Source organism: Euprymna scolopes, chromosome 20 (assembly GCF_053919585.1).
Source record: "Euprymna scolopes isolate OS-2025 chromosome 20, ASM5391958v1, whole genome shotgun sequence".
Classification (NCBI taxonomy): Eukaryota; Metazoa; Mollusca; class Cephalopoda; order Sepiida; family Sepiolidae; genus Euprymna; species Euprymna scolopes.
This window is the reverse complement of record NC_136501.1, coordinates 79,634,561-79,656,923: the sequence shown is the minus strand read 5'-3', so window position 1 is coordinate 79,656,923 and position 22,363 is coordinate 79,634,561. Positions and strand designations below refer to the sequence as shown.

General features: G+C 30.4%; 1 protein-coding gene across 3 annotated transcripts in view; it reads right to left on the bottom strand.

The window, feature by feature from the left end:
* Positions 1–412: 412 nt before the first annotated feature.
* The window catches only part of LOC145241479 (spliceosome RNA helicase DDX39B), a 428,954-nt gene continuing 407,003 nt past the window's right edge, over positions 413–22,363 (bottom strand). For all 3 annotated transcript variants that reach the window (XM_080104476.1, XM_080104474.1, XM_080104475.1), the window contains 9 exons: positions 18,225–18,451; positions 15,702–15,829; positions 14,507–14,786; positions 10,267–10,385; positions 8,559–8,690; positions 5,188–5,297; positions 4,937–5,081; positions 1,258–1,405; positions 413–567 (listed from right to left, as the gene is read on the bottom strand). In XM_080104476.1, coding sequence (XP_079960602.1) covers positions 554–567; positions 1,258–1,405; positions 4,937–5,081; positions 5,188–5,297; positions 8,559–8,690; positions 10,267–10,385; positions 14,507–14,786; positions 15,702–15,829; positions 18,225–18,432 — 1,284 coding nt within the window. In that variant the 5' untranslated portion in view covers positions 18,433–18,451 and the 3' untranslated portion in view covers positions 413–553. The remainder of the gene's footprint in view (positions 568–1,257; positions 1,406–4,936; positions 5,082–5,187; positions 5,298–8,558; positions 8,691–10,266; positions 10,386–14,506; positions 14,787–15,701; positions 15,830–18,224; positions 18,452–22,363) is intronic.

Genomic DNA, 22,363 nt, shown 5'->3' with positions numbered 1-22,363 from the left:
AATTGTACTATTCATAGAATGACAATTTCATTTCAAAGCTGTTCCGCTGTTGCTATATAAAAGTGAAATAGTTGACTAAAAGAAATTTTTTTTTTGGTCAATTTAGCTAAAATAGCTATTCACAAATTCTTTAATACTAAGATGAAAATATGTTAAAATATTCAAAATAGTAAATTATACTTAAATAAAATCGAATTAGTTTCATCTCAACATTTGTTTTGCTGATTTTAATTCATGTATACAAATTATAAGCTATTAAAAAGAACATACATTTAATGGCTTGATAGGTAAAGCATTTTTAATTACTAGAATTAAGTATTGAACCATAACTAATAGTTCTAAGTTTCAACTATTTGATAAAATTAAAAGCAATTTTGATTCAAATTGAGAAAATGAACTTAAAAACAAACAATTGAAAGAGTAAAAGTTATATTGCATAAGAACAAGTACATTTTTAAAATGGATGATATTAATGGTTATTTCTTCACACGGCCTCAGAATGAATCCTCTCTTGCATTCACACATATCCTTCCATACAGTTTGGAGAAGTTGCTCATCTGCCCTCAACTGAAAAAAGAAAAAAAAAAAAATTCAGCTTTTAAATTTGATTTGACACATTAACAAAGGAATTTGTTCACAGTTATTAAAGCAAATATTAGCCAATGTTGTCCCTTTTTTTTCATGAATATTAATATTTCATCATAAATCATGATACTGCTATCTAAAATCATTAATTATATACCAAATACTTAATATTCACCAGTAAAAAAGGAAGCTTTCCTTCTCTTCCTTTGTTGTATTTGGTTGAGAGGGGAAGAGAAAGATGACAACAGTTTTTCTGGTTTTAAGGGGAGAGAAAGAATTAACTCGGTAAGTTATAAACAGAACGTCGTACTTAAAGGCAGAGGTTATGAGTATAAACCTCATCCATGCACAAGAAATTTCACTGATTTTATCCTAAAAAAAAAAAATAAATCTCAAACTACAATATTAAGCTGATTGTTTTGTAATCTACAGAATTTATGGAATTAAGAATCCCGGATGACGCCAGGTAACCATGCTCGTTAGAAACGCTTGTACATGTTGGTCACAAAGATAAACCAGCATTTCACCATCAAGAAAGTTTTAGAGTAAATTCTTAAAAAGGTAAACTTTGAAAATTATTCTCTACCACTAATTCTTACGAAGTTTTTGAAAAACTAGAATTCTGTTCAAAAGTGACATTTTCAATCTTCACTGAAACCAAAATGAACTTACTGTATGATGATATATCAATTTCATCAGGCAGTTCTGTAATATTCACTTCAAATCTATCTTGGACATCATTTAACACTTTGGCATCATTTTCATCAGAAACAAACGTTATAGCTAAACCCTTAGTTCCAAACCGGCCAGCACGAGCAACCTGTCAAGAAACAAAAATGATTAGGAAAGGAACACTAAATAGTCAATTATAATGCATAATAATAAAAAACACAATCAAAAAATACTTTTTCCTTCAGACAACGCACTGTAAAGAAACTTTTGAAGTCTTGAATCTTACATGCGGCATGCATGACCCGGCCAATGAACCTGATACTGTTGCAACAGGTTTGACTGGGCTAAAGCGTGGCCTTCGTTATAAAGATGGTCGGCCAGCTGAAAAAATGACGTCATCGCCAAGGTCCCAACAAGCAAGATATGTGGAACTCTTAAGACTGTCAATAATGAACAGTAATTTTTACAGACAGCGTTACAAAACTTCAAAATTGGATTGAAATAAAGAAAGAACATGATGATTTATACTGAAACTCATCTAATATTAATAATAAAAAAATAATAAAAAAAACAAGTTGTTTAAGTATTATAAGCAATTGAATATTTCGTTGTATTATAGATTTTAAAGATTAGAATGCGTTCTTTAATTACTTATAAATTACATTTTAAAAAAGTGAAGGAACACGATTTGATTTGTAGTAAACTTGAAGTTTATTTAATATAATTAAATGAAAATTATGCATGCAAGATTATGAATATTTGAAGCAGAACACAAGCAAAACATTTGATATGAGTTAAGACAATAAACAAATATTAAAATGAACAATATTTTTTTAAAATCAAAATGATTTTTTTTAATCAAAATGAACCAGAATATTTTTAAATGCAAATGAACCATTTTTCAAAATCAAAAACAATATTTTTAATAAATTCATGAAATATTGCACAGTAAAAAAATAATTAACCTAAAGAAAAAAATCATGTTTCTTATTTAAGATTATTTCACCACATAACAAAAATAACATGCAAAATCATTTTTTTATATCCATATTTTCAGTTTGTTAAAATACGTGGGTTTGTATTACTGTACACATATTCGAAAAAGTTGTCAAAAAACAAATATATAACAAATAAATGTTATCAAAGGCAAGATAAGTTACTTTTCTACCAAACTGGATATATTTTTTGTGTTTTTATTCAATGTAACATGTTTATTCAGCTCGAAAAACAGTGTTTACCGATGCATTCGAAAATTCAAGATGGCGTCTATTTCTCTCTTTAACACGGTAAGTTTGGGAAAAGGTGTTATAAATACAAACCCGGATAAAATACTGTTAAAAACTCGCTCAATATATGTTACCGTGACATAGGTTGACATATATTTGGCGGGTTTTTAATAGTATTTTGTATAGTTTTTTTTTTTTATTTATAACACCTTATCCCAAACTTACCGTGTTAAAGAGAGAATCAGACGCCATCTTGAATTTTCGAATACATCGGTAAACACTGTTTTTCGAGCTGAATAAACATGTTACATTGAATAAAAACACGAAAAATATTTGGTAGAAAAGTAACTTATCTTGCCTTTGATAACATTTATTTGTTATATATTTGTTTTTTTGACAACTTTTTCGAATCTGTGTACAGTAATACAAACCCAATTACATTAATGAAATGAACTATAAGACCACGAGTGAACGAGTTTTTTTTTTTTTAGTTTAGTTTCATATATATATATTATATATATGAAAAGTATTTTTAAATTTTATCTTTCTAGCTTTAAAATTTTATCTTTCTAGTTTTAAAATTTTATCAGCCGGCATAATTTATTTTTAAATATTGAAAAATTTCAGGAAAATTAATTTTTGCTAGATTTTTAAAACGTGTGTCAACAGCTTAAAAAAATCGTCTCTTCAAAAGAACGTGTTTTAAAGAGTCGATATTGTCTCGCATTTTCATTAGTTTTGTATGCTGTAAAATTTTTTTTTTTAATATCAGCAATTTATTTGAAGCTTCTTTTGAATGGTAAAAAACTTAGGATGATAATATTGAATTAAATTATAGTTACATCGTGTTAAATACAGTTAAAACTTACTTTGCTGAATGGATATGGTGTAAAATCTTTTTTTTTTTTTTTTTTACTGCATTATAATTCTTTATCTTTCGGAAATGTAAATACTGCCAATTTTTGTCCTTTACGATAATTTCCTCGGCAATTTGGAATGATGCACTGTGAAGGCATTTTAATAAAAAAAAGAAATATTACACTGACTTCAAGACGTTATGATATCCACGAGTGACTACCGGTGTCAAGCAACTAAGGGACTATCCGTGATGACGTTAGCAGATTAAATTATTTTTGCCCACCGGCCATCTTGTCTTTTAAGACGGTCTTGGCTAAAGTCTCCGTGTCAGATATCTTGTCCTACCACTTGATTTTTAATTTTCTTCCTTTGTAACGCTGGGTATGGGGCAGCGAAATCAGCTGCCAACATTGCCGTGCTTTTTATTATCCTCGTTGTTCCCTTAAGTTCCAATTGTCTGGATCTCTTTTGCACTGGGTTCACCAGGAATATTAGTTAGGTAGGACTTTAGACTCTTCTTCATAAACCCTGTGGCACCTATAATAACGGGTATGATTGATATCGCTTTAAGATTCCAGTTTCTACTGAAGCAGGTGATGTGGAAATGGATGAACATATCTCAACTCAAAAATTTATTGATTGAAATAAGCACAATTAGAATCAACACACTTTTGCTAACGCAAAACAAGTGGTAGTCAATGAGAGGTCTGAAGAATATGGCGGATAAGACAGTTTCATTGCTCAATTTGTTCAACTTCTGCAGGGTTGATTTGGTAACGTTTGATCGGGCATTGTTGTAGAGGAGAATTGGGCCTTTTCTGTTGACTAATGATTGGTGTTGTCAGTTTCTGATGCATTTCATTCATTTGTTATGGATGAAATGCATCAGAAACTGACAACACCAATCATTAGTCAACAGTACTTCACCGCCATAATAATGATTTTGCCTGCATTAAAAAAAAAAAAAAAAAAAAAAAAAAAAAAAAAAACTGAAATGGATGGGACCGGTTGCAGACCAAATAGTCAGCATGACTTTCTTTTGGTGCAACTCTGGCTTTGGGAAGTGTCGTGGAGCTTTGTTGGCATTTAAATGAGCTGAGCGTCATTGGCTATTGTAAAGAATTGTTCATTGTGCACTCACGGGAGACTATGCATGCTTGACTTGTTTTTCTTTTCAGAGAAACTGAGCTAAGCATACTTTTAAACAGTACTGTGTGATTTGCTACATAATAGTAATTCTTCATTATAGTTTAGATGCCGGTTGAGAAAGTTATTGCAGGTTTCTATAAACTTTAAGAAACAAAAAGAATGATTTGTAGCCTGTATATTCTGAGAAATACCATGCAATCTGCTCCCTAATGTATTTTTTATTACTTTTAGGATTCTCAATTGTTTTGGCAGATTTCACTAAGGTTTTTAACATAAATAAAACTTTGAAGTATAAACATTATTACTATTTAGTTGGACTAAATATGTCCCCTTATTTTTAATTCTGGATTTACAGAGATGCAGTTTTTGAAAACTAAAAGCTATTTTCATTTTTCAATTGTTTTTCATTCCTATATTGAGAAGCAAAATTCATGTTAGGAACTTACCCTGTGGAGATAGGTGTCAGAATCATCTGGCATGTCATAATTGAACACAATATTGACTCTCTCAATATCCATACCACGACCAAACAGATTGGTAGCAACTAAAATTCTTTTCTGAAAATCTTTAAATTGCTGGTAGCGAGATAATCTATATATATAAAAAAAATAAATAAATAAAACAATTTGGTCTAAAACAATAAAGAGAAAAAAAATTCAGACTGAATGTTGGTATCATTAAGCTGAAGAAAACTCACCTTTCTTCTTGGGTCATTGCTCTATGAATTGCTATTGCAGGAAAATTTTGTTCCACCAACAACTGAGCTAGTGCCATACATCGTTGAACAGACTTTACAAATATTATTACCTGGAATTGAAAGGCAAAAATGAACAATATAACAACACCCCTAAGACACAATCTGGATTTTCCAATGCACACAAAGAAATCAAAGTTTGTAAAAAAAAATTGTCAATATTAAACATATCAAAATGTCACATTTTCTTTACTATCTAATGAAGTTTGCTTCTAGCAAAATCAATTTTAAAACATTCACTATATTTTGCAGAGATAAAAAAAAAAAAAAAAAAAAAATTTTTATTGAATGAAATTACAGACCTTAATTCAATTAAATAAAAATAACTTTACTAACTTTTCCATGCATCAGTTTTCAGCAGTTGTTTAACAAAACATTTATCAATGTTACAAAAGATGTTTTAGTATGGGTTTAATATTTTGATGAACATAAAATTTGAACCCTGCGTAATTTGGTAAGAATAAATATTCTGAAACTTAGTTTCTTTGGGGTATTTTAAAACGTGGTGTTATAATATAATCAGCAACGGTCATATTTAAAAATTTAAATAGAAATATGATGAAAGTCCAAAAGTCAACCTAGTTAAAAACAAAAATACAAGAACATCTTTCTGATGTTCGTACTGGTCATGGAAATGAAAATATATGCGAAAAATCACATAAAAAGTATATACTTGTTCAATTTATTATTATAAAAATTTTTTTAACGAGTTTTAGGAATCAATACTAGATTATCTGAAGGGAGATAACGAGTGATGAATTTTAAATATGGCAGCGTGGTACAGTTCTTACTTCCATATAAAATTTGATTGTCTCAGTTAAAACGAAAACAATTTTTTTTAAAACTACTTGATCAATTTGGAATGTTTCTCTTGTGACGAATATACACAAAGCTTTTTCTGCATTTTTTTTTTTTTTTTTTTTTTAAAAATAGGTTGAATTTTGGGTTTCCACTTTTTTCTTTATATTGATTAAGTGATGTGTTTACAAAGTCACCAAATTGAGCATATAAAGATAAATTAAATTAGTCAATTCAGTAGAATTTTGTGTGTTTTCGAGTTTTATTTATGCACTTGGAATTAAAGCTTTTATTTTAGTCAAGATATATTAGTTTTTAAAACTTGTTTTGGTATCTATTTCTTTGATAATGCAAGGTAATCCTGTTATTTCTTAAAGAAGCATAAAAAATACATAAAAAATTGGGTTTTGTTTGGAAACAAAAATTTAAACAGAATATATCTAGTATCTGAATGATACTGAAAAAAAAAAAAAAAAAAAAAATTAAAAAGCATGAAAACCAAATTTACAATTTTGATAACTTTTCTTTTCATGAAAAAATAAATAAAATAAAATGAATGTAAATTAAAAGGCAAAAATCAATTTTATTTTGTTTAAAAAAAAAAGTTTTCTAATAGCTGTTAATAACTGTCAATGCTGCTTGTAATAAAATACCACTCGTATTACATTGTGTTAGAGTTGCATATGGAATTTTAAAAATAATTCTGTTGGTAAACCAAATTTAAGCAAAAACAATTTAAAAACAAAAAATTTTTTTAATCACATAAATATACCCCCCCCCCCAAAAAAACAGGATGTTCAAAACAAATTTGAAACTTTTAAGAAAAAACATTTCTTGGCTAATAATTGATATATTCTCTAAATTCAAAGCATATAGACGATCTTTGCTGAATACAAGTCACTTTAAGGTGTTCTGAATTTCCATGGTGTTCTTGAGCATGGGTTTGATCTTGGCAATCAGCTCATCCTCCATGTTGCAGGTGGGACAGTTAGTATCTTAACTGTCTTGCACTTAATATATGATGCTGAAATTCGGCAAGTTCAGGGAGACCGATAAAGTCATAAAAGTTTTCAGCCACTTAGTTTTAACTGAAAGTGTGATATAAAGCATACAAACACATGGTCTTACCACAGTCACCCTATCCACTCAGCGTTTACCAGTGAAGAGCAATCTTAATAATTATAAAACTGTAGACTGTCCAGGCGTCCTTGCTTGCTTGAATCTTGTATAATTCATCGATTTGTCCATATAATATGACAAGGCAATTAATTCCATGTCCATATGTAAGTTATCACCTGTAATCCGGTTTTTAAAAAGATGGAATCGCCCAATTGTCGAAGATTTGTTTAAAGAATAGTTACCTGGAAATTATTTTTAAGACAAGAAAAAAATATTCTGAAAATTATTGTAACAATAAATAAATCAATATACCTATATAGTTTTAGATGATTGGTTTCAGGTCACTATTATGCTGAATTCTATTTATGCATAGTTTCTACATAATGGCATAGAATTTAAGATGAAAATGTTCTAGCACATAATTACATTATATATATATATTAGTGACTGTCAGTGTGCGCGAAAAGTCTCTACCAAACTCCTGAATGAATATTTGGTATACAGAGTTGAAATTTTATATATAGGGTATTTGGACCTGTAGGACACTTTAGATTTGTTGCCAAGGGATCAAAATTGAAAAAAAAAAAAAAACACAGTTGACCTTGGCAGGAGTAGTCGTTTCAACTTGTTTACGTGCACAAATCTACATTCCTAGGTTAAGCGTTATTTTTTTAATTATATGTATGGCCGTGGCTCAGGAATTAGAGTTGTATGTTTTGGTTCTAGCTGATGGCACCCAAGTTGCATATATCTTTTTAGTTTTGATCTCACAACTATATATATTATGTTCAATATAATACAGAATTGTCTATAATAATAAATAGTCTGCAGGAATTAAAATGTCATTTATGCGTATCTTATGACCAGGCAATGCCGGATGGCCTGCTAGTTATGTATAAATACCTAAATTGAGTCACAAATCCCTTTTCAAAAATGTGACATCTTGAAGGAATTTGGTCTTGACAATATACAGGATTCATGCAAACTGTAAGCTAGTCATGTTTTGCACATTATGTAACTGAACCAGAGAAACTAGACAATCACTGGTTTGACTGGATGTTTGACTTTGTTCTTAGAGTTTCTTAGTTTTCATAAGGCAGTTCTCTTGCCACTTGCGGCTCTTAAATAAGTTTCAGAACTTTCTCCATACTTATCATTGGCTTACTTGTATCATTTTCATTTTCCAGCTTCAACATATTCCACTATGTGGAAAGTCAAAATACCTGCTATAACCTTCCTTCTAACTATTGTTTCCACATTTGCTTTAATTCTCAAATAATATAAATATATATATAAAACAATCACCAAGCATGTTTCAACAAATTTTTCCAAATTTCAATACTAGTTTTTGAACATCAAAATTATCACCATTTGTCCAACAGGTTACATATTAATACCTGATTAAATTCAAGAACATCCAACAGTTCAAACAATTTTCGATTCTTTTCATTGTCTTTCAGCTTAACATAATGTTGCTGCAATCCATGTAAGGTTAGTTTGGAATCATCATCAACATAAACTTCCATTGGCTGAAATTATAAACAATAGCATTTGTTATTTGTTCAGATTTGGTCATCAAGTTGGAACTGTTCTAAAATGTGATACAAAGTTTACTACACCTATAAATGAATGGATATCAATTTTGAGAAACTTCTAGAAAAATATTAAAATGATAAAGTTTATCCATTATGTAGGCATATTCTGAGCGCACATGTGAATAATCATTACAATTAAAATCTTAAACTTCATTAAAAAAAAATTAACAATCAAGCTAAATACTAAAAAAATTTTTTTAAGTATTTTTATATTGACATAATTTATATGAATCTGCAATAGTACAAAATTTTGATCAGCACATTTCTGTTGTTGGCACTAATTTCTTCAATTCTTTCTAGAATCAGGTATTTAAAGGTTGCTAACATCTATAATGAGAGTGGTGCTATAAATGACAGGACTAACTTGGCATGCCAGATGATCAGTCCACATAAATACCCACTTCAATACAGGATGTCTCAAAATGAAGGCAAAGTTTCTTTTAATTTGTAAAATGTGATAAATTGATTTTTTTTTAATGGTAGACAGTTTAAAACGTATAAAATAAGAGTTTTTAAGTCACACTGAAAAAGAATGAACAAGTTTCAAGTGTGTGGAGCTAAACAACACATTGGTTTCATTTTTGTAGCAAAGAGAAGCACTTTTTTTTTTTTGCATTTAAAAACCTCTTGGATTGTACTTTTTAATTATACTTATATTTCTAAAATATTAAAGTAAAATGGAAGTTAAGCATTAAAAATCTTTTCCTTTTTTGGACATCCTGTATATATATATATATATACACACACACACACGATATTGCTTAATCTTAAATTTGTTTAAAGAACAGTTCCAAAATAGAATAAAAAGCACAAAAAGAGACAGAGAGAGAGATTGTTGCAAAACTGCAGCTGGAATGGGTTTCCATTTCTTCACTTGGTGTTGACCATACATTTGGTGAGCAGGGAGTTTTCTTTCCTGAAAATCTCATCGATAATGAAGAGGTTGGAACGGTCTCCACAGATCCAGTAGCTTTTTCCACCTATTCCCATTCCAATTGATGGAGGCTATTTCAGGACAGCCAGGCAGAGATTGGATAAAGAGAGCAGAGATATGGACATCCACAAAAGATTCCCAACTTTTATCAATATGCACCAGAGATCTAACAACTATTTTATCAGAAAACGAGATCAAAGCGAATATATTGTGGAGTCACACTTTGCCCATCACTTTGAGAGTTCAGGGTATTTGTGTGCCTCCAGTGTAATTGAACAATTAATCATTAAAGAATAAGGAAAACATTCTGATATTTTCAGTAAAAGGGAGGAACTAATTTTTTCTTTAGATCTGAAAGGCTTAAAATGTTGAATTTAAGGTGAACTACTGCCAGAGGTGAATCTTTCTTTATTACATATGATTTTAATAGAAGAATCTCAAGTTGCCTAAATAAGTTGAATTAATTTAAATCAGCATATTCCACTGTCATCTTCATGTGATTGGTAGCCACCAGCTTTTTCGGTCAGCACACAAATGTGCACAGATGCGCTTAGAGGAAGAAGTGGGAATAATTACATCTTGCATAAACTTCTTGCAAACTGGGCGAATCTCTTTACTTAGTGTAGCACTAAACATCATGACCTGCTTCTCATGTGGAGTCATACGGAATATTTCTTGTACATCTCTCCGCATATCTGGAAAAAAAAAAAAAAAAAAAAAAAAACCAACTTTAAATCTACATACCGGTAGTTTAACATTCTAACAAATTTGACAAAAACTTATCAAAACATTTAATAATTGAGATGACTAAAATTTTACAGATTAATAGAACAAATAAAATTATTTGGAAAAAATAATGGTCTTCAGTAGAGTTATCCATTACATTGGAGTCGGGTAGATTGGGATTGTTTTATGGCAGATTAAGTCCATAAATCATTTTATGCCATACAACATATTTATAAACTAGCCATTTAAGAAGTTCTGGAAAGGTATTTAATTGAATTTTTGGCTTCTCTTAGATAAGCTGGAAGTGTTTTTTTCCTCCAGGTAATCTATTGACATTGAAGTCATGTCACCAATAGTAGCAAATAAAATAACCAAGGAGTATCCTTATAATATTCAATAATGTCCACATCAAGCCTTCATGAGGAGAGACAAGTTAATAAAAAGAAGTATATAATGTAACTATATAAGCATTGCATTCTAACAAAGAAAAGCCTCTACTTTCAGGGGAGAGGGCAACTATATAGATGATTGTATAAAGATCACTGATCCAGAGGAAGAGACATTATGTAGTCATTAACCCACAAGTTAATACAGAAGATTATAGGCCCCCCAAAATACTGTTAAACATTCACAGGAAAACAAATCTAAGATATTTCTTTTAAGGATAGTCAGTTTTATCCTTTTTAGACTGAAATTCTGAGCTTATTCTGGTGAACTTAAATGATCTCCAGTCTATAGTAGATTGTAGTTAAATATTAGATGGTCATGTTAAATGCATTGAAAGCCTTTTTTCCTTTAACAATTCCATGTCAAGTGTTGTTTAGAAAGATTTAGAAACCTTCCTAAACAACACTTGTCATGGACATAGTACCTTTCTCAAGTGTCCAACCTGATGTTAAATTCTTATTTAGTTTGGCCAATAATAGTTCCGTGACTGCATCAAACTGCATAAATTTAAATGTAATGTGAACAAACAACTTCCTACACACTTGAGTGGCAGTATGCCTTTTTAGAATGAATAAAAGTCTCCAGAAAAATGTTTTAAATTATTTGAAGTTATAGTCAGCTAACGTACTTCCTAATTTTCTACCCCTGCTTACCGGAAGCAGTGACAAGGCAAATCAGTTACTTCACTTTTATTGTTCTCCAGCATTTCTATTATGAAGCAATTTATTGAAATAAAATATAAAAATAGGACATTATTGTAAAATATACAATAAAAATTAAAATTATATGGATAAAAATAAGTCTTTATTTGTATTTTTAATAAAATTAAAAAATTAATTTAAAATTCTATAAAAAAATGTTTATGAAATTATAAAACGTTTTTCTGTTTTTAATTTAGGAATAAGTTTTTATTTGAATTTATATAATGTTTAGTAAAGTATGAAAATAAAATTATTGAAATCAAATTAACAAATACTAAAAAAAAAAAAAAAAAAAAAAAAAAAATTAATAAGAAAGTATCCCAAAAATATTCCCAAAATAGTTTAAGATTTTCAATAAGTCTTAAAAAAAAAAAAAAAAAATTTATTTCAATAATTCTTAATTAAAAAAAGATTGAAAATACTTTTCAACAATGATTATTAAAAAATGTGAGAGAAAAAAAGCAAAAAAACTGATTTGCTTTGTCACGGCTCCTGGTAGCAGTCAGGAATCATTTACTATTTTGCACTAGCATCGATACTCAGATTGATGACTTAAGTATGTCTAGGGATGAAAAAAATTTTTTTTTTTAAGATCAGAAGTGTTAGCTGACTATAACCGAAGTTGAACCACTTCCAAAGAGAAACAACCCAAGAAACGAGTTAAGAGGAAGTTTTCAATCATCACTTATTGTCAAATGATTGGCTTATATTTTATAACATTTCCTCCCTCCCAAGATGAATTTCTCGAGGATGAAATTAAAAGATTTCATAAGTCTCTATTTTAGCCGTCTCTCCAGAATGGTTGAATGTGGCACAAAATAGAACTTAGCGGAGGCATATCCACTATTTACAAGGGCATTCAGAAATGGCCACTATACAGTATGGCCAAAATAGTCCATAGAAAAAAAATTCTTATCTCTAATAAGAATTATTATTTGAGAACGGTTGTGTGCGGTTTTGAAATGTCATTTAATTTACTATAACCATTGATCTATGGCTCGATATATGCATGCATAGATATCTATGGCTCGATATATGCATGCATAGATATCTATGGCTCGATATATGCATGCATAGATATCTATGGCTCGATATATGCAGCCATAGATATCTATGGCTCGATATATGCAGCCATAGATATCTATGGCTCGATATATGCAGCCATAGATATCTATGGCTCGATATATGCAGCCATAGATATCTATGGCTCGATATATGCAGCCATAGATATCTATGGCTCGATATATGCAGCCATAGATATCTATGGCTCGATATATGCAGCCATAGATATCTATGGCTCGATATATGCAGCCATAGATATCTATGGCTCGATATATGCAGCCATAGATATCTATGGCTCGATATATGCAGCCATAGATATCTATGGCTCGATATATGCAGCCATAGATATCTATGGCTCGATATATGCAGCCATAGATATCTATGGCTCGATATATGCAGCCATAGATATCTATGGCTCGATATATGCAGCCATAGATATCTATGGCTCGATATATGCAGCCATAGATATCTATGGCTCGATATATGCAGCCATAGATATCTATGGCTCGATATATGCAGCCATAGATATCTATGGCTCGATATATGCAGCCATAGATATCTATGGCTCGATATATGCAGCCATAGATATCTATGGCTCGATATATGCAGCCATAGATATCTATGGCTCGATATATGCAGCCATAGATATCTATGGCTCCATATATGCAGCCATAGATATCTATGGCTCCATATATGCAGCCATAGATATCTATGGCTCCATATATGCAGCCATAGATATCTATGGCTCCATATATGCAGCCATAGATATCTATGGCTCCATATATGCAGCCATAGATATCTATGGCTCCATATATGCAGCCATAGATATCTATGGCTCGATATATGCAGCCATAGATATCTATGGCTCGATATATGCAGCCATAGATATCTATGGCTCGATATATGCAGCCATAGATATCTATGGCTCGATATATGCAGCCATAGATATCTATGGCTCGATATATGCAGCCATAGATATCTATGGCTCCATATATGCAGCCATAGATATCTATGGCTCCATATATGCAGCCATAGATATCTATGGCTCCATATATGCAGCCATAGATATCTATGGCTCCATATATGCAGCCATAGATATCTATGGCTCGATATATGCAGCCATAGATATCTATGGCTCCATATATGCAGCCATAGATATCTATGGCTCGATATATGCAGCCATAGATATCTATGGCTCGATATATGCAGCCATAGATATCTATGGCTCGATATATGCAGCCATAGATATCTATGGCTCGATATATGCAGCCATAGATATCTATGGCTCGATATATGCAGCCATAGATATCTATGGCTCCATATATGCAGCCATAGATATCTATGGCTCCATATATGCAGCCATAGATATCTATGGCTCCATATATGCAGCCATAGATATCTATGGCTCCATATATGCAGCCATAGATATCTATGGCTCCATATATGCAGCCATAGATATCTATGGCTCCATATATGCAGCCATAGATATCTATGGCTCCATATATGCAGCCATAGATATCTATGGCTCCATATATGCAGCCATAGATATATATGGCTGTATATAGGCAATAATGGTGATTTCAAAGATTTTTTTAATCATGTCTGTTCTCTAATGTTCTAAAATCCTGACATACTTAACTTTCAGGAACAACTGAATTTAGGGAAAATAATAGTTTTAGGCACATTTTCTGATTTTCAAAATTTTTTTGAACACCAATCAAAATGATTACTTAAGTCATGAATCTTCTATAGCAGTTCGTGTTCCAATTTTCATATTGATAAGAAATATTTTTTTTCTGATAAAAAAATATTTCGTATCAATATGAAAATTTTTAACAAAACAAAAAGAAATTTGGTTTCATTGTTTTAAACTGACTCACCCAACTCATTGAGCATTTTATCACATTCATCAAGGATAAAATGTTTCACATGTTTGAGTACCAAAGTTTTTCCATTTCTCGTTAATGCCAGAATCCGTCCTGGAGTTCCAACAACAATGTGAGGGCAGTTTTTCTTCAAGACTTCTTCATCTTTCTTGATGGGCATGCCACCAAAGAACACAGCTATTTTCACATTGTTCATGTATTTACTAAACCTTTCATATTCTTTGCTTATCTGAAAGGCTAACTCTCTGGTGTGAGCTAGAACAAGCACGGAAACCTGCAACAAAAGAAATTTATAATTTATAAAAACAACAAAAATAAATCTCTCCTTTTGATTTTCCATCTAAAATATAGATTGATATAACAGAAACCAGTCTTATATAGGATCTATGAAAAAAATAATTCCAACATTAATGTTTTTAGAAAATAAATTTAATTTTTCATAAAATCGTTTTTTTTTATTTTTTATTTTTAGAAAATACTCATATGAAAGCTTACCGTCAGTATATCAGCACATAACTATATTAGAGGGTCTGATTGCAAGAGTTAGAAATGGATGGAGTAAGTTCAAGAAACTTCTATTACTAACTAGCAGAGCATTATCACTGTCAACCACAAAAAGTTATCACAAAAAATATCACAATGTATTGAAGTGAAAGTTAATGTGCTGCATCAAGAGAAATGATATGATGGATGTGCAATCTTACTCTTAAAAACAGGCTTAGATGTGATGATTTCAGAGGAAGATTAAATCTGGACAGGAGAGATGTATATCGTATAGGAAACTTTGTTGGTTTGATCACATTGAAAAATTAGAAGAGTTATTGGGTTTATAAATGTACAACAGTTGAGGCAACAAAGTTAGGTGTCAGAAAAAGGCCAAATTAAAAAGTGATAAGAATAGATTTCAGAGAAGGAGGGATAAATAAAGACTTGAGAAAAGATAAATTAGTTTGGAAGTAAATTTCTACAAGTCACACATTCCAGACATTAAAATCAACATTCAGGAAATTACCAGTTCATTTTGAAATCATATTCTAGTACAGCATTCATCAGAGTAGATTTAATCGGCTTCCTCCCTCAAATAAGTTTTTATTATAACTTAAAGGATTCAATTAGGTCATGCCTAAAACATGAATTCCCTTGAAGATCTATATTCAGTTAGGCTAGAATAAAAATAAAGATTATTTACCTGGCCATCAACTGGCTCAAGTTGTTGAAGAGTGGCTAGGACAAAGACGGCGGTCTTGCCCATACCAGACTTAGCTTGGCATAAGACATCCATTGACAAAATGGCTTGCGGGATACATTCGTGTTGCACTAAAAGAAAGATTAGGAAAAAAGTAAGATTAGGAAAAAAGTAAGATTAGGAAAAAAGTAAGATTAGGAAAAAAGTAAGATTGATTATAGCAACAGGGTTGTGGAGTAGGAAGTTTTAGCTGAAGTCAGTCGGATTTCTAAGAGTAGTCTGTCAGAATTTTTTTTATCTGACTCCGACTCCTTAAGTCCAATAAATTTATTTTTTTCACATGGTTTTCCCCGTTTGGTTTTACTAGTTGCACAATTTAGCAGCCCATAAAGGCAATATTACCTTTTAAAAAATTTCTTTTGTATCTTTACTCCTCTCTACGAGAAACGTTTGACTTCGAAATGCCATGGCTTAAAGACGTTTCCCTATCCTTAAATATTGTATTCACTTTTGAAAACTGATAGCATAATAAAATTTCATTGTACGAGTGAATGTTAAACATAAAAATATACATGAGAAATAAATATAAAATGCTTGCTGAGTAGGTGTGGGAGGCTGGTATATGGATCTGCAGAATAGATTTCCACATGGGGTAAAGAAGTCAGGAGTGGAAGTTGGAGTTACCAACTGACTTTTACCATGACTCCATAATCCTGATTACTACATAAAATTATAGATTGGGAAGAAAAGAAATTAAACTCACATGAAACACTTGTTTAAGGTTTAGGACGACTTAAATTTCATTAGAATGAAGCCACAGTGGCATTCTGCAGTATGAATGTATAGATTTTGTAGAGTTTCTTTACCATAATGTAAGTTTTATATGTCCCAGAAAAAAGTATCAATCCATAATGTTATATATTGTTGATGTACTTAAAAGAATGGAGACAAACTGGAGTTGATCTGTCAAATTCACTAACCAGGTGCTTTTCTACAGATTCCCATTTGGGCGAGTTAATATAATTTTTTTTTTGAACACTCATGCATTCACAATTACATTTTTCTTTAACACTCAGTGTAGACTTTATTATTAAAGACTGAAAAATAAAAATTAAAATGTAAGATTTTTCAAAAGTATATGGATTTTCTTCTTTAAGGGCAAATGTAAAATGGTTATCATACAATAAAATATATCTATCAAATAAAAGTTTAGTTAAACAAATAAACATTTACTCCATTACTAAAAGAAATCTTTGTTAGTAATGAGTGCTTAATACAAAATTTATTTTTGAAAAGAAATTTTTTCTAAAGTCATCTAAGTTGATATTTTTTTCTGGAAAATATTAGTAATGTGATGTCAAATTGCTTAAATAGTACTATCATAATTACATTAATATCTACAAAACTATAGCACATACACACACACATATATATATATATATATATATATATATATATATATATAAAATAGGTAAATAAAATTACAAATGACTAATACAGAACATTAATTCATTAAAAACCTGGTTATAGTCAACTAACATACTTCCTAACTTTCGGCATGGCTGCTACCGGAAACCGTGACAAAGCAAATCAGTTCATTAACTTTTATTGTTCTTCACTATTTCTATTGTGAAGCGATTTATTGAAATAAAATACAAGACATTGAAAAATGTACAATAAAAATTAAAATTATATCGATAACAATTAGTCTTTTAATAACAAAATGAAAAAATAAGTTTATTTTATTTGAAATCTTTATAGGAAATATGTTTATGAAATTATAAAAACGTTTTTCATTTTAAGTTTTATATTTGAATTTATATAATAAATGTTTATTAAAGTATAAAAATAAATTATTGAAATCAAAATAACAAATGAAACTATTGAAATCAAAATAAAATTTAAAACAAAATAGTTTAAGATTTTAAAGTGTTTTCAATAATTCTTAAAAAAAAAAAAAAAAAAAAAAAAAAATAAAAATTCTTAATTTAAGTAAGACTGAAAAAAAACTTTTCAATGGTCATGTTATTCATGACCATTGAAAAATCTTTTAAAACTATTGTTTTAAATTTTATTTTGATTTCAACATTATATAAACAAAAAATGATCTATATATAAAACCTAATATATATAAACAAAAAATGATCTATATATAAAAAAAAAAATAAAGTACATGCACAGAAGAGATATAGGCATGAAAGAAAAAAGTGAAGGAACTGATTTGCCTTGTCACTGCTTCCGGTAACAACCACCCCAGAAGTTAGGAAATAGGTTAGCTGACTATAAACACCTTTTATAAAATAAATATGCAAATGAAGCATCACAATACACAGATTATTAAAGTATTCTGTTATGTTTTAGCTCTATATGTTTTGACAAATATAAGATAAATGAAAAATAACTAGCATTTATTTATCAAATTAAAAAAAAAACAAAAAAAAAAAAACAGGACACTATTCTTAATCATTCAAATATTTTATAATTATCATTGTTATATCTTTTTTCAAGTTTACTCTTATAACTTACCTTCTGAAGGGTGTTCAAAACCGCAGTCAACAATGGCTCGGAGTAATTCTGGCTTCAAAAGGAAATCCCTGAAGCCGGAACTATGAATAGAGACATAAGTTCCTTTTACATCTTTCTTTGTCTGACCATCCCCAGTCCCATCGGCAGTTGTTTCATTGTCATCCTCTTCATAATCAAGAAGTTCATTTTCATTCTCATTATCAGCCATGATAACTTGGAGTTTTTTTCTAGAGAGAAAAAAATATTGTCATTATAAATATATATAGCCAGCATGAAAAATTCCCAACTGATGGCCACCTCCACTGACATCAATTTCTGAAATTAATATAATATATTGTGGTCATTAAATTGTTAATTAAAGTTTTCTTTACAGTAATGCTATAAGATTATTAGTATCTTAAACCAAAATTTTATTTTCATTAACATATGCGCATGGATCATTGCAAAACCAGCAATGATATCAAAGTTAATTAGCCATTGTTCAAAATTTGTTAGGAATTATCTTGTGGTTCAGTGTAAAAACGGGCTTCAAATAAGTGACAAATACTTAAAATTGTAATACAATCTCATGGCAAATGAGAATTATCAAATTGGAAGTATTATTACCAGTCTAAAATATTGGGAAAAATTCCACAAATCTTTTAAAAATAAAAACCTCAGTTTTGTTTCATTTATTTCATTTGAAATGGGTATTACATTAAAATCTGATCTACACAAAAATGCTAATTTCATCTGCACAATATCTGTGATAAGCCATCAAATTTTTACCTTTGATTAAAGTTAAAAATTTGATTACTACACTGGATGACAACATTAATGTAACAGTTGGTGTCATCATATAGCAACCCATTTTCATTGGCAGGGTTAAAATATGGTTCTTCATCACAACTACAGGAATTATTTAAATATTCATCTAATGGCATTTCTTCTCTCTTGTTGCTTTAGGTAGAAATAAATCAACTGGTTTTATTCTTGTCACTAGTCGCAGAGAGCTTTAATGCCATTGATGCTCATCTTGAAATTTAAGACAATCCTGAAAAATATCAAGTTTTTTATTTTTAGCACTTCCACTTTCTGAAGCAAGTTTTAACAGATTTCACCACTTCTCAAAAAGCCCAAAGGCTACTTGAAACTAAGGATTAATGAGTTAAGTGGCCGGTGAGACAACTGCGATGATTGGTAATTGTGGAAAGTGGGTAAAATTGATTTAAGAGGATGGCTTGTTTACACTGGACTGAAAAACAACCAAGTTATAGTCAGTCAGCAAGCAGCCACACAGATTGCAGTTCTAGGTGTTAGTTTACTTAGTACTTCCCATAACGTAGGGTAAATGTGTTGGGCGGATACCATATTGAATATCCACTCAAGACAAGAATATATAGAAGACGGCCACCAAATTCGATAACTCCAACTTTAACACTAGGCACAGATAAAGATTAAAGGAAATTATTGACACTGGTTGTAGCTAGTGTTTGCTGTGAAGGTTTTACAATGGAGTGCGGGGAGGGGGCATAGATTGAAGTTCAGTCAAGCACCTGCCATAAAAATGATAGAGTAGATATTGTTATCACTGTGAGAAAGGGGTAGTAAGGGATGAAAAAAAAAAAAAAAGACAACACCCAAACGCGTTTTTTTTTTTTTTTTTTTTTTAGCCTGTCAAGGGTGTTCACCAGATGTGTTTTTGTTTTGTTTTTTGTTTTTGTTTTGTTTTTTACACATTTGAAATTAATATTCAAAAAATAATTTTTTTTAATATAGAGTTTTACAATAACACTAAAAATGTCTCTTATTAAGCAAATGTCAAGGTTTTGATATCAATCAGTTTTCATTTTCTGCATGTTGAATCACTTAAAATCTTCCAGTATTAAAAAAGTATTTTTATTTTAATTCCTCATTCAAAACTTTGTCAAGTTACCCATTAAAGATAAGTCTAAGACTTATCTTTAATGGGTAATTTTTTTTACAAAAAGTTTGCTAAAATGGACTTTTTGCTCAACTGCCAAATTGAGCTTCGGAACATGTTTACATGTTAGAAATAAGAGAACAAAAAACTGATATGGACAATCCAAATTGTTCTATATATTTTCTGCACAATTGTGATGGCATGTGATTTTCAATGTTTATAAATCTTATGTTTACAACATTTAAGAATTCTTAATTCCATCTTTATCTTAACATACTACTAGCCTGGGTGCCCAGGTGTTTGGAAGCGTGCATTGAGAGAAAAAAAGTAGTAGGTTGGCTCAAACCTGTACCAAAGGAGGAAAAGAACGTGAGGGGAAGACGGGGAGGGAGAGTGACGTAAGGCTAGTCAATCGAAAAGAGGGAATGACTTTCGAAAATATTGGTGAAGCAAGTGACCCCTCCTTGTAGAAAAGTGCCCAGTTAAGGGTGAATGAATTAATGCTTTTAGCCAATTTTTCGATATTTGTAAAAATCCGTCGCCTCTGTCGAAAGTTTTAGGCAGACATACAAATACACATACATTTAAACAGGTTTTTGACCTTTATTGACTAGCGGGGGTACCTGGCATTGCCCGGGTGTTCGGGGGGGGGGGGTAGGTGTTAATAGGCAGGCAGGCTGAAACCAGTGATGCGAAGGCAGAAAAGAAAGAGAAAGAAAACCTGACATCTTACTGCTATGCCATGATGCAACAGGAAGTTCAAATTTAGTGATTTCATTTGCACAAATAAGTTAAAAATCATGCAGATGCAGAAATGAACGTTGGCTGTGAAGGCCAGTTAAGCTTTCCGCCGTTTCATTTATTTGTTTTCCACAAAACCAGCTCCTCCCCAAAAAGGGAGAACTCAAATAAATAGCAATCGTCTGAGATGAAGGGTTTTTCATGGCTAGCGAAAGAGTAGGCCAGTGAACATGACAGTGTGACGTCATTTCCTGATCAACATGTAGGTATAAAAAGTTTCCGGTGTTGAACTACATGGCTATAAAAAATTTTTTTTGTTGCCTTAGTTGTGCATATTTTTTTTTATTCTCCTAAAGAGAAAAAACAATTCTCCATTTAGATAATTTTTTTTTTTTTTAAACTGCAAAACAATTTTTATATGAGAATATTTTTCAGTCCGTCCTTTTAATAAATAAATAAGACTTGAGTTTGTATTACTGTACACAGATTCGAAAAAGTTGTCAAGAAAACAAATATATAACAAATAAATGTTATCAAAGGCAAGATAAGTTACTTTTCTACCTAACTGGATATATTTTTCGTGTTTTTATTCAATGTAACATGTTTATTCAGCTCGAAAAGCATACAGTGTTTACCGATGTATTGGAAAATTCAAAATGGCGCCCGACACTCTCTTTAACACGGAAAAAGATGTTATAAATAATAAACTAGACAAAATACTGTTAGAAATTCGCTTATATGTTACCGTGACATAAGTTGACATATTTGGTGTTTTTTTAATAGCATTTTGTCTAGTTTATTATTTATAACACCTTTTCCCAAACTTACCATGTTAAAGAGAGTGTCGGGCGCCATTTTGAATTTCCAATACATCGGTAAACTCTGCATGTTTTTCAAGCTGAATAAACATGTTACATTGAATAAAAACAAAAAAAAACGTATCCAGTTTGGTAGAGAAGTAACTTATCTTGCCTTTAATAATAATTATTTGTGATATATTTGTTTTTTGACAACTTTTTCGAATCTCTGTACAGTAATACAAACCCAAACTTTTCATTGAGTTTAATATTTTAAAGTTTTTCACAACAGTTCTTTTTAAAACTAAAACAATTGATAAATTCAATATTTTAGCATTGGGCGTAATTTATTTCTTTGAAATATATTTAAAACTTAAGTGTTTATTTTATAACATTTTATTTGTAAATAATTTACATGACTTTAATTTCATCTTTTGTTCAATTTTCTGAGTGGTTTATCAGCGATTGCAAGCTAACAAATTTAACCAAAATGCAAAAAAATTCAATAATTAAATAATTTTAATAAGTGCTCAGCTTCTAACACAAATCCTAGTAAATAACACTCAAGGAAAGGAATTGCCAGTATGTGAGAGGTTCTATTTTTTTTTTTTTTTCCTTCAATATTTTAAGCAGATTTGACACTCAGCTACCAGATTTTTATGGGTTGCTCAGTTTCTAATATAATGTAAATAGATCTA